General features: G+C 43.0%; 1 protein-coding gene across 2 annotated transcripts; it reads left to right on the top strand.

The window, feature by feature from the left end:
- Positions 1 to 6,146: 6,146 nt before the first annotated feature.
- Positions 6,147 to 12,293, top strand: LOC129726688 (protein virilizer). Of its 2 annotated transcripts, XM_055683682.1 has the most exons (5): positions 6,147 to 6,362; positions 6,414 to 10,600; positions 10,661 to 11,514; positions 11,573 to 12,056; positions 12,174 to 12,293. In XM_055683682.1, the coding sequence occupies exons 1-4, from the start codon at positions 6,303 to 6,305 to the stop codon at positions 12,052 to 12,054; spliced, it is 5,583 nt and encodes a 1,860-aa protein (XP_055539657.1). In that variant the 5' UTR covers positions 6,147 to 6,302; the 3' UTR covers positions 12,055 to 12,056; positions 12,174 to 12,293. The 2 variants fall into 2 exon arrangements, with proteins under 2 accessions (XP_055539657.1, XP_055539648.1); XM_055683673.1 differs by having other exon boundaries at positions 11,573 to 12,293.
- Positions 12,294 to 13,890: the final 1,597 nt, after the last annotated feature.

The raw sequence follows: 13,890 nt of genomic DNA, 5'->3' as shown, positions 1-13,890 counted from the left end.
AAGGTCTAGCTGCCTCAGAAGACCCTATTGAATTTTACTGTAATCGAACTGTAACTTCATTTGTAATGTGCCGACTTGTGAAAATCACGAATCTTCATTATCTCAGAAACTACACAACCGATTTGATTATTACTATCAGATGAGCGGGCTAGTTAAGGGTTAACTGATGAATTATGATTGAACACGTGGTTTCAAAGTTTGGCTGCCCTACACGTTCCCATTTCATTTGATTATAATCGAACTTAAGCAACCGTTATGTATTAAATTGTTAATAAAACAACGAAAGTCTATTATCTCAAAGATTACACGACTTATTTGAACATATATAGTGTCATACGAATGAGTCATCTCTCAAACTCACAAATAACAAACTTCATAACAATTTGATATGTGGCTCAAAAGTCATGGAAAGAAAAGAAATTCAAAGACTATTTAAAACTATACCTGCTTTGATCGATATATGTGACCTCAACATAATTTAAATGTGGTATCGTACTATTTGAACGTTCCAAATTTATTGATTCCTTGCGATGTGTTAAAAGTCTTCAAATGCACGACGAATCGGCCATAGGATATGATCAAAGTCAAATAACAAATCGTTTGAAATGATTGGTTTTATCGAAATGACAACATCCACGTCTTTTGGCTTCTGCACATCGCCTTAATTCTGAATATATTCATATTGGGTGGTATTCTGTCATTATCAGCAGTCTTTCTGGCATCAATCTGACACCGGAAATACCCATATTGGGAGGTATTTTTGGTTGTTTTCCAGAAACTAAAAGTGGTCGTCTTCAAATTCAAAATAGTGTCCAGGGTCAATGTTTGGTTTCTATGCATCATCACGTTTACGGAAATATCCATATTGAGTATTATTCGGTCATTTCCGACTGTTGCCTATAAGTTGCCATTTAGCAATTCAAAATGGTGCCTGAGGTCAATTGTTAGCTCCTTGCATCATTCTGGTTCCAGAGATACTCATATTGGATAGTATTTGTTTATTTTAGGATGTTTTTCACAAACCGGTAGTCGCCATCTTGGATTTCAAAATGCTATTTAGGATACTGGTTAAAGAAAAACTCATATTGGGTGATTATTATGGTCACTTTGGACTGTTTTTCAGAAGCCGTCGTCATTTTGGACTTTAAAATTGCCTGTGAAATCAATTTCTGTCATATGGGCGTAATTCTGGTTCCGAAAACATTCATATTGAATGGTATTTGATCATTTCCGGCTGTTTGCCGGACACCGGAAGTCACCATCTTAAAATTCAAGATTGTGTCTGTAATCAATTTTTAGCTTCTGTGCATCTTTCTGGTTCCAGAAATACTAATATTTGATGGGAATCGTCCATTTCAGGCTGTTTTCCAGAAACCGGAAGTTGCCATCTTATAATTCAAAATGTCTGAAGTCGATTTGTGGCTCCAGTGGTCATTTTCTGCTGTTTTCAGAAACCGGAAGTCGCCATCTTAGAATTTAAAATGCTATCTGTGGTCGATTTTAGCTCCTGTGTATTATTCTAGATCCGGATATTATTATATTGGGTGGAAATCGGCCATTTTCCAGAAACCGGAAGTTGCCATCTTACAATCCAAAATGTTGTCTGAGGTCGATTATGGAACATATTTGTTACCACTAAAAACATTCACCTGCCAATATGGTTCCATTTAGTTGATTAGTTCGCGAGATGTGCAAAAATTTGTGAAGAAACATGTACTTCCAGAAGAGGGAGGGGCGTCAAACCATTATGGACATATTTGTTGCCTCTAAAAACATTCACATACCAAATTTGGTTGTATTTTCTTGATTGGTTCTTGAGCTGTGCGAAATTTGTGTTTCAATTTCATGGGATCCCTCCCTTATAGAAGAGGGAGTTGGGTTTCAAACCATTATGTACATATTTGTTACCACTAAAAACATTTACCTGCCAAATTTTGTTCCATTTGGTTGATTAGTTCTCGAGATGTGCACAAATTTGTGTTTCATCCAACTATTATGGACATATTAGTTACCCCTTAAAACATCCACGTGCCAAATTCGGTTTCATTTGCTTGGTTTGTTCTTGAGTTGTGCAGAAATTTATGTTTCATTTGTATGGGACCCCTCCCTTCCAGAAGAGGGAGGGGTCTCAAACTATCATAGGAACCTTCATCGGCACCAAAACCCCTACATACAAATTTTCACGTCGATCGGTTCGGTAGTTTTCTGGCCTATATGGATCAGACAGATAGACAGACTTGACTGCATTTTTATATGTAAAGATTACAACATCAATATTTTAGAACCTAAAGAGTGGATATACATTTATTGGATTGAAGCGTTCATGTAAATCTATTTTTACAAATAAAAAATTGAATGAGAAAGGCTGGGTCTGACCGCTAGGTGGATTAATTTAGGTTTTTTTTTGTAAGATTTGGACCACTGCGACCATTGTGTTGATCTTTTGTGGCTTGGATCCCAAATGATCCCAGATTGAGCTCAGAATCGCCGAAAAGCGCTTCTAAAGGCCAGAAAAGGCCAAAGTAGAAAATGATCCCAAATTGAGCCCAGAATCGCCTAAAAGTGCTCCTAAAGGCCAGAAAAGGCCGAAATAGGAAATGATCCCAAATTGAGCTCAGAATCGCCTAAAAGCGCTTCTAAAGGCCAAAATAGGAAATGATCCCAAATTGAGCTCAGAATCGCCGAAAAGTGCTTTTAAAGGTCAGAAAAGGCCAAAATAGAAAATGATCCCTAATTGAGCTCAGAATCGCCGAAAAGCGCTTTTAAAGCCCAGAAAAGGCCAAAATAGAAAATGATCCCAAATCAGAAGACTTCGAAACATTCCAGAATGAAATTAATGTATACTACACTTGGTGCAACAAAAGTCTATTACAACTCAACATTAAAAAATGTAATTCAATAGCCTTCAGCAGAAAAACAGTAACACCACCTACAAACATTTTCTTAGGAAACCAACAAGTAGAAAAATGCAAAATCGTAAGGGACCTAGGCGTAATCTTAGACTCCAAACTTACATTCATAGAACATTATAACACAATAATGAACAAAGCAAATAGTATGCTGGGCTTTACAAAACGCTTCGGCCACAATTTTCAAGACCCAGATACAATCAAACTATTGTATATTACATACGTCCGACCAATTCTGGAATATTGTAGCATTGTATGGAATCCATATATTGTCACACATGAAGAACGCATTGAATCTGTCCAAAAACAATTCCTTTTGTACGCGCTTCGTAAGCTAAATTGGACAGCATTTCCCTTACCATCATATGAAGCACGCTGCATGTTTATAGACATACAAGCACTTAAAGAACGCCGCGAACTTTCAATGCTTTATTTTATCAATGACATTATTTCTCAACGCGTGCAATCTACTAAATTATTATCACAACTAAATTTTTATGCACCCAGTCGTCGATTAAGGATTCGTAAAATATTTTCGGAAAACTCTCAGAACTAACTACTCAAAAAATGGCCCAGTAAATCGCATGATGCGTAACTATAATCAGCACTGCGAAAATATCGACATCCCCAATGGCAGAAATCAAATAAAAAAACGACTAACTACTGGAAATAATGTATAGAATATAAGAAAACATTGTTTTATTATAACTGTAGTCTACATTTGCTTGACGAAATAAATAAATTGAGCTCAGAATCGCCGAAAAATGCTTTTAAAGGCCAAAATAGGAAATGATCCCAAATTGAGCTCAGAATCGCCGAAAAGTGCTTCTAAAGGCCAAAATAGAAAATGATTCCAAATTGAGCTCAGAATCGCCGAAAAGCGCTTCTAAAGGCCAGAAAAGGCCAAAATAGAAAATTTAGCCCAGAATTGCCGAAAAGTGCTTTTAAAGGCCAGAAAAGGCCAAAATAGGGAATAATCCCAAATTGAGCTTAGAATCGCCGAAAAAAGGTTTTAAAGGCCAGAAAAGGTCAAAATAGAAAATGATCCCAAATTGAGCCCAGAATCGCCGAAAAGTGCTTCTAAAGGCCAGAAAAGGCCGAAATAGGAAATGATCCCAAATTGAGCTCAGAATCGCCGAAAAGCGCTTTTAAAGGCCAAAATAGAAAATGATCCCAAATTGAGCTCAGAATCGCCGAAAAATGCTTTTAAAGGCCAGAAAAGGCCAAAATAGGAAATGATCCCAAAGTAAGCTCAGAATCGCCGAAAAGTGCTTCTAAAGGCCAGAAAAGGCCAAAATAGAAAATGATTCCAAATTGAGCTCAGAATCGCCGAAAAGCGCGTCTAAAGGCCAGAAAAGGCCAAAATAGAAAATGATCCCAAATTGAGCTCAGAGTAGCCTAAAAGCGCTTCTAAAGGCCAGAGAAGGCCAAAATAGAAAATGATCCCAAATTGAGCTCAGAATCGCCGAAAAGCGCTTCTAAAGGCCAGAAAAGGTCAAAATAGAAAATGATCCTAAACCACGTGGTGACTACGTGGTGGCTTCTACACACTATCACCTTAAATTCAGATGTTTATGAATAATGTTTATGAATAATGAAAACAGTTTTTTCCCCTCTTAACAACTGTGAGCTTACATTCAATGGGCATCACACCATCTGCTGTAGAGAGAGCGCTGAGTAATTGTTTCTCTGGCGAAAAAACGCTCCTAATTCAACAGAGCAGAAATCCAGTGAAACTCTTGTGAAAAGCTCATCTGCGCACGCAAGATAAGTGAAATAAATTGCTCGGCGAACAACTAAGAATTGCGTTACCGTTCTCAACGCTCTGGGGTGCGGCAAAAACAGTATTTAATCGAACGTTCTGCAGAATACGCACCCATGGTGAGTTGTAAATCTTCCTATAATATTGTATTCATAAACGGTAAAAATGCGGCTTCAATTCAAAGTCTAGTTCTCGAAGGCGTTTGGGGGTAGAGGAGAAAATTTGAGCAAAAATCTAGAGAACGGAAGTAGCCTGCTTGCTCTCTCACAAAAATTTAGAATAAAGAGGCTTTCGGTAACGGGTCAATATTTTACAGATATTCTCGTGGTATTTCGAAATTTCTGAAAAATGTCGTAAGTGTCTAAAATTTCGAAATGTGGAAAATAATTATTTCCTCATAACTTTCTTTCCATGAACTTTGTTCGATTTTCTAGTATTTTATTTTTAGGCATAATTTTGACGATCTTTTCAAAAACGATGTTCATCGTTTTCGGCAGTTTCTTAACTTTTATTATCTGTTTTTTTATTAGTTGCGATTATTTCGCAACATTCTGTATGTAATAATTTATAATTAATCGGAAAAGAGGGCAGGAAGCATAAACGTTCTTCGGGCTTATGTCTTTCGATAATCGTTGATTGCCATGGACGGTGAAACGTGTGTCAAAACTGACTTCGAACAACAACCAGGATAACAGTTTTTCACGGGAAAGGATAAACTTGAAGTGGATAATCGTTTCAGGAAGACGAAGATGTCCAAATTTACTGCCAAGTACCTAATTTGGCAAAGTCCTAGCAAGTCGATGGTCAGCCAATTTTTTTTTTCGGGTTAACACTAAATCGTTTGACGTTTTATGCATTTCCTACTTCTGGTATCGAAAAAAAAAAGTTTCGATTTGCCCAATTTCATGTACATTTAAATTTCCATTTATATCTATCAGGAATTTGATTTCACCTATCCTGAACCTTATACCTAACTATACAAATTTAACATTCAATCGAGCGTATAGACCTTTTACGTACGAATGTATTGGTGCCACTAGTTGAGGAAAATATTTACAAAAAGCTGTTTTGTTTGCAATGCTATGTTTTTAGCAGCTGGACAAATATTCAGTTGAACACTCATAAGATGTTTTAAACTTGTTTCTGAATAAATTGTTTTATTCGTGATCAGAAATCGGAAGAAGCTGCTGAAAAAAAATGGAAAAAGTGATTAAAGTCGAAGGAACGAGATGCGATTATTTACAGTTTGGAGGCAACTTTACACGGGTTTACATGTTTACTAGTGTGCGTAGGTGAAAAGTCACTTTTCTCTATTAGGCTCGTATTATAGTTAGTTAAGCCGTTTTGTTGCTTTATACTAGTACCGATTCGTCAAAGCATCAAAGTGAAATAATTCATAATTCGGTACCGCTGTGCCTCTGCGAACACACAACTCATGCTGTCATTCTCTCATCCGTCATTATCCTTTCCTTCTCTTGCTTCTTTTTTCACACGTCGGCTTTGTTAAGCATCGCGCGTGTTTACTAGTTCGAGTAGAAAAATCAATTTTTCATCTAAAAATCATAAAATTTTGTGCGAAAAAATAGTTCAAAACTTGCTCCTGGTAGATCGCTACACTTGGACAAACAAAAATGGACGAAGAAACACCGGAATTGCTGTTTTTCGACACATTTTCGCACGACACTTACGAGGTAGGTTTTCGTTTGCTTGTTCTTTTTCTTGCCTAAAAAAATATTTTTCAGAAACTCAACTTAGACCTGGTCCAGTTCCCGAAACCGGTTTACATCACCGAGGTGCGCATTATTCCGCTGGGAGCGCGAGTACAGGCGGATTTTCCCGGTGGCGTTCGGTTGGGAGCTACCAATCCGTCTCAGTTCAAAATCGAACTGTTCGTGAACGATCTCGGCAAGCCGGGAGCACCGACCTTCGAGTGTTTAGGTGATTTCGAGTACAATCAAAATAACTGCATCCATTTGGAGTGTGGCAAACCGGACGATGGAGGGCCACGGCCGATTCCAACCGACGGGTTGGTGTTGAAAGGATTTTACACGACGATTACGTTGGCTGTTTATGGTATTTTGACGGCTAATATTGCGGAACCGATTGTTTCGCCTCGAGAGACAACACCGCAACCGGATCAGGTGCTGCCGGTTGAGGTTGGACCCGGTGTTGGTCAGGATGGCATTGCCGAGCCGCTGGGTGTTGCTCAAGAGTGGTTGGAAGAACCGGCGCCCGTCGTTCCGACGGAGGTGTTCGTGCAGAAAGAATATCCGGAAGCTGATGGGGAAGATATTCCAAAAGACCCTCGGCCGTATGCACGGAGAGTTGCTGCGGCGGCCGCAGCTGTTGGGGTTATTCCGGCGGAGCCGGTTTCGCCGAAAATGATGGTGTGCAGTGAGGTTGATGTGGATAAACGTGGCAAGCGAGTGTCTCGTTCCACCGAGAGGCAGCTGCAGTATGAACCGGCGGTGAGATCCAGGGGGCGTAGCCACGAGTATTCCCGTTCGCCTAGCTTGTGTAAGGATTATCAAACGCAAAAGCGAGATTGGTCTAGAAGTCCGGATTATGGGCAGAGATCGAGACGAATTCGCAGCAGTTCGTACGATCGGGTGCGGAGGGGATCATCGTACGATGTGGAGAAGGACGAGCGGCGGAGACCGAGGTCTCCGATTGATTCACCGAGGCGTCCAAGATCGCCTGACCCGTTAGATTCCTCGAACGATTATGATGATGCTGATTTTCGTCACGGCCATAAGTATGAGAAGCGTCCGGCTGAAGGACGTTTGAAAGGTTCGAGTGGCGGTGCGGCAGTCACTGCCACCGGCAGTCCCGCTTCCATTTCGGCTACACCGGTGCCTTCGCCGGCTTTGGTTCCGGATGAGGATGCTTTGTCTTCAACCGAGCAGTTCGAGCCGATTCTTAGCGATGAGGACATTGCGGATGATTACGACTATGATATGGAGTACGACTTTGCGGATGAGTACTATAAGAGTTTCAATCCATTTACTGCGGTGTTGAAAAAGTTTGTCCCGGAGGAAGATAAGTCACCGATTGTACTTTCCACGGTTAAGCATTTGGAAAATTTGTTAAAGAATTTGCGGTACACCAAACAAGCGACGGCAAGCTTTGGCACTGAATCGGGTGACTTCAAGGAGGGTTTCGTGGTTTACACCGAGCAGATTGTGCAGTTGCTGAGTCAGATCTTTCAGCTGCCCGAGTGTCGGGCAAAATTCGAGCGGGATTCGGTAGGTTGGATTGAGCAAAAGGCGGAAGGCATTGATGTTATGTTGAATTGCATCAAGTTGGGTTTGGATGTTGATCGCGGGTTGACCCAGCCGCAGCCTGCGTATAAATTACGCCACATGAAGGCTGGCATTCGGTTGACGGAATTTCTTGGCTCGACCGAGGCTTTCGTGAAGGTTATCCTCGAACAGGAGGATTTTAATATCTTCGATAAACTGCTTGGGCTGTACTCGCAAAGTTACATGGCGCTTTCGATCAAGTTAATGATAATCCGTGCGATTTACGGTTGCTTGGATACCAAGCGGGGTTTGGACTACTTCTTGAGTCCGGAATATAACGGATACCAGATTTTGTTGGATTTGATTCAGGAAAACCCTTCGACTCGCATCAGTTTTGCGTTGAAATCTCTGCTGAAAAAGATTAACATGTATGAGAATCTAGATTTGATGCGCAGCACCGTTTCCGATATGTACACAACCCGGCTGGAGCCGGGCTTTAAGGCGGATCCATCTACGGTTTCGGTACTGGAGAACTGTTTCGCCGAACTGACGAAGGCACTTACCTGGGACGCTATAGCCTATAGCCAGCCGAAGCGCTTCCTACCGGTTTCGGCTAAATTTGAAATTCATAAGGACATTCGCTCGTCACTGACCGCAAACAGAAGCTTTGTCGCATTTTTCGAAACACACAAGCTGCTGGAAACGATCGTCTTTTTGTTGGAAATGAAAATCCCATCCTCTTCGCTGATAGGAGCAGTGTACGATCTACTGGCTGCACTGCTGAAGAACCACCAGAAGCTGATCTATCTGTCGGATAACATCCAGACGGTTAATGTTTTGTTGCGCATCTTGTTCCAACACTGTCCAGCTGCTAGCGCAGCAGCAGAGGAATCCCACCCGGAGGATTTGATGCATGAGCTGACACGCGGTCAGCTGCTGGGTCTGGAGATGGCCTACAAGCTGCAAACGGTTTACTATCTCGATGGGATCGGTCAAACAAAGGGCGATCTGGACAAGTTGGTGGAACATTTACAATCGCTGTTCCATCTAACAACCAGCATTGGGAAAAGATTCGTGGTGGAAGTGATTAGTATGGAGGATAATCTGCAACTTTTGCTGGACTTGATTGAGGTTGAAAAGCGGGCACTTTCTAAGGAAGGTTCTCCTGGGTTGAAGCACAAGTCTCCGGTACTGAGCTACAGCGTTGATTTGGTCGATTGTGCCGTTAGGCACTGTGACAATGTTGGTTATCTTTTGAAGCACGGCGAGAGCTTGCTCAGCCTGGTGAAGCAACACGAACAGTTCGAGTCTTCGGTTAGCGCGATGTTTCAGGAGATGGCAGTCTACCTGAAGCCACTGGAAATCCACGAACTGTTCTCCTACGAAGACATCAACCCGCTGGTGGAATTAATGAAGCGTAGTTTCGAATTCATAACGACTTTCCCAGGGGATTTGATAATGTCTCTGCGATTGCTTCGCTACTTGGGTATACCGGAGTACGAAGGACAGGGCGATCCGAGCCACCGGGAGCTAAAATACAAGTACACCATCCTGCAGTTCTACTCGGCTGATGGCAAAACTCTGCTGATTTCGATCCTCGAAAAGCTGTACACTTACTTCGATCAGCCTGCGATCCACGCGTCCAGTTTGGCCAGCATGCAGGGCATTCTGTTGACGCAAATTCTCACCCCACTGGTTCAAATCCTTCGCAAACTGATGACCTATTTGGTCGAGTGCCGCAACACCGAGTTCAAGGATCTAACCGTAATCGAACCGCTGCTCCGAACGTATGCCCTGATGCAGAGCGTTCCCATCAGTGCTCCCGCCATCAACGAGGCACGTGAAATCCAGAAGGACATCATCCGCATTTTGCTGATCTTCACCCAGCCAACTCCGACGGACGGTCTCGATACCAACAACATCCACAAGAGCCTCTGGACGCTGATGATCGGCGAACTGATTAAGTTTATCCTGTACGGTCCTAACTATTTCATCCCCGGGCTGTTGGTTTTCTCCGAACTGCTGCCTCTGCCACTACCGATCCAATGCCGCCAGGAATTGACGACGATCGAGGTCAGCAAACTGGTCAACGAGCGGCAGCTTTGGTCCGCCCATTTGCACCCGCAAAGTCCCGCCATCACGGAAATGATTCAAACTATTTGTCCCTCGAGTTACACCCCACTGTTGGTCATTTTCAGCCGCGTTTGTTTGCAGCTGTCGGATTTGGCACCGAACATGACGCTACTAATTTCGAAAGCCATCACCGATCTGATCCTACAGGAACCGCTACTATCGGGTGGATTGGCCAGCACCTCGCATGCGAGGCTTTTCAGCTTCCTTGGCAGCTTGGTGTGCCACGCGTCTGTGAAAATCTCCGTCCTCTCGATTCTTCCCGGACGCATCATGGATTTGATGACGGGTTTCCTGTTGAATAGCGGCCAAACACCGGCCCACCAGCAAACACAGGAAAATATCTACATCGTGTTCCAGAATTTGCTCGATACCGAGTTTGCGATAGTGTTTGGAAGCAACATTGCACCGGCGATGCAGCTTGCCTGCTCGCTACCGTCGAAGGAAATCATCGAGAGCTGCTGTACGACCATCGTCGATAATCTGTCCAGTGTGGAGATTGGGGCCGGGTTGCTGGCTGCCGTCGTTAGAACTATGCTGCTCCTTACGGAGCATGAGTGAGTATCATGTTTTCACATGTACTGGTGATAATGTATTAATCCCACTTTTATTTACAGCATCACACTATCCACCTTGCTAGTGGCAATGGAAAAACGCAAAGAGGCAATCCTTTCGGTGGTTCAGCACTTTGCCGACCGAGCGCGCGATATTCCCGACTCCTATCGGCAGATCTTCATAATGCTAGCCGAGTTTTGGCGTTCGCTAATCGTAATCGACGACACGGCGCTGATCGGCTTCAATCTACCGAAGCGTACAGTTAAACTCAACCGGGATCAGCTGGCAACATTTCTCTGCCGAATGAGCCTCAAAAAAGAAGGCCAAGAATACCCGCTGGACACAGATTGCACCCAGCTGTTGAAAACGCTACTGAACATCTACCGGGTAGAGCCAAAAGTTGCTGTTGTCGAACCGGTAGTCGATCCTTCAGCGGACGCTGAAGAGAGCTCGCAGTCAGTACCGCCGATGATTATCACCCCGCCGGACACCTTGGAGGAAAATTTAACGTATCTAATCGAACAACTGAAGGATGTTTCCCCTGCCTGGGAGTCTCAGTTTGATTTTGGAACCGTTGAATCACTGCCGCAGGCAGAGGGTATCGTCACACAGTACGCTTCCCGCAGTGTGTTCATTATCAGCGAAGAATTCGAAGATCAGCTGAAAGCCAGCTACTGGCTAAGCTTCTCGCCGTGCGATGAAGATATCGAACGCGAGCAGATTCCGTGTGATCTACAGGAGCTAGCGAAAACCTGTCTAGCCGGCGACATCAATCTAACATCCGACTGCAAGCGACTTCTGCATCTGTCGGCTTCGCCGCACTCAAATCGAGACCGGGTGACAACGGCACCCTGCTTCCGAACTCGCCGAGTGGAAGTTGAACCAAGTACCGGGAGACCGGAGAAGAAAATTTTCGGTAAATTCTACCTTCAACCATTTCGCAAAATTTTGGCTTAATTTTTTCCCGTTTCTAGCAACTCCATTGCGAGGACGTGGTTTCACTCGAGCACCCGTTACACGGGGTGATCTATTCCGCTCGCGTCCGCCAAACACTTCTCGCCCACCTTCATTGCATGTAGATGATTTCCTCGCGCTCGAAACATGTGGTGCCCAACCGACGGGACCCACCGGATACAATAAACTATCTCGTGACATAATAACCATCCGTGGAAGCGGTCGAAGCCGTGGTCGTTCGTTCTCGGATCGCATTCGCTCTGGTCCAGGTTCTGGCTGGGGCCAGGGTGGTGGCAACAGCGGGGGTGGCGGTGGCTCCGGATGGTCTCAGGGTCACGATGGTCCGTCGGGCTCGAACAGCGGAGGAAAACACTTCGGGAGTGGGAGCCACAGTCACTATCGGGAGCAGTCGCAGAATCACTTCGGAGCGCCGCATGTACGTTCGCGCTCTGGTCGGGGCTTCAGTCGGTACGGTAGCCGGCTGTACTCGCGGCCGAATTGAGCGTAAGTATGCTTATCATCATTGCTCGTGCGGGACGATGTGGGCTGGTTGCGATATCATCGTCACTGCAATTATTTTCATTCACAATTATAACATTTAATATAATATGCATATTTTAGACACGTAGCTTCGTTGGAGGGAAACCCTCCCCCAGCATGCGCTATCTATTTACCTATAGCATTGAGTTTAGCTGTTTTCACGGCAAATTAAATGATAACATTAATGTGTGGTAGCGGTAATTGCTGCGGTATTTGACCTTGCCCTAGAACGAAAAGAAAGTTTCCACTAAACTTTGGTGGTTCTGGCATTTATTCATGAAGGTGAGGCATTGGGTTTTGAGTCACTATTCTTGAAATCAGTAAAGGTAAAAGTAGAGTAATATTCTGAATTTTTAAAAAGTTTCTGGAGGCTAAAGAAGGTAGAAAATAGTTCGTAGATAGAATTGTGTTGGAAAACGGTTCCAAAATTAGAAACCATAATTTAAATTGATGGCAGAAAAAGCATACATAAAAATAGTCTCAAATTACACATTTGAAAACTAATCAAAAGCTAGTTATCTTGTTACTGTGTAGGTCACCTATGTGTGTATAGTCATCTATGTATTTATTGACATTGCAAGAGTCGTGAAAGCCAGATATCCTAACCACTAGACCATATGGGAAAACAGATAATAATTTCAAATCATTCACCCTTATTCTTTTATACCACCGTATTGCATTCAAATGAAAGTATCGGCAATTTGCCTTCCCGTTTTTGTTCAAATCAATTCGAACAATCGAGCGCTTCATTGCTTAGCTCATTCGTAATTGGGGTAGCAATTTTCAATCCGTTTGAACCGGTCTTTTCGTACGAAAGCTGGTTACAGCCGTAAGCATGAAAAAGGGTGATTATTAAATTCGGCATATCTTTTGAACATCAGAAAAGGACAAATATTAAAATAACCAAATTAGGTATAAGATGAAAGAAAAACATATCCAAAACCAAGAGACCTTTCACTAGAAATAGGAAATCGAATTTAAAAACTTGCTTAAGCTGAGAGGAGTAGAAATTCCATTTCGTGAAAAGGTTAGATACTTAGGAGTTATCCTTGATGCCAAGCTGGACTGGATGCAATCAACAAGGCAGTCAGTGCGTTTATGATTGTGCTTCCAAATCGTTAAAAGGAAGTGGAGTCTGAGACCAAAAATGGTAGTGTAGATATTCACATCGATTGTACGTCCAAAACTGACTTACGTTTCGTCAGAGTGGCGGTCGAAAAACAAAGAGGCTTACGCTAGAACAAAGCTAGATAAAGTTCAATGACTTGCGTGCATTGATATAAACTACACCAGAAAAGTATGGGCACACTGAAAAATGGCACTTTTCAAACGTGAGTCGAGCACAAAATGTCTACTATGCCAGGATTGTCGTTGAGAAAGTTGGCGAAAGTTGAAGGAGTAATCGTCAAAGCCGTTCGTACTGCGATCCACAAGTATACTGAGAACTTTCCAGGATTTACCGTAAAGTGGCCGAAGAGTGTTCCAGTATGTCCGGAAAGTGACATTAAAATCAAGGAAATGTTTGATCGTAAAACCTCAGCGTCTGTGTGTGATGTGGTGACAAGAGTGGGGACATCTGTATTGAACGTTGTACGTGCTAATAAGAGTCTTGGTCTGAAGGCATACAAGAAGCAATGTATGCCGAAAAGAAGTCCAAACCGAGAGCCAGAAAGTTGTACGACGACGTTTTTTTTTGCAAAATGGTCCCTGTATTATAATGAATGATGGGACCTACGTAAAACTGGACTATAAAACTTTGCCTGGACCACAGTTCTACATGGTACGGGAACGAAAGAGA

Source organism: Wyeomyia smithii, chromosome 1 (genome assembly GCF_029784165.1).
Source record: "Wyeomyia smithii strain HCP4-BCI-WySm-NY-G18 chromosome 1, ASM2978416v1, whole genome shotgun sequence".
In the NCBI taxonomy this organism is placed as follows: domain Eukaryota; kingdom Metazoa; phylum Arthropoda; class Insecta; order Diptera; family Culicidae; genus Wyeomyia; species Wyeomyia smithii.
Note: the sequence above shows the minus strand (reverse complement) of the source record. Positions and strands in the feature narration are given on the sequence as shown.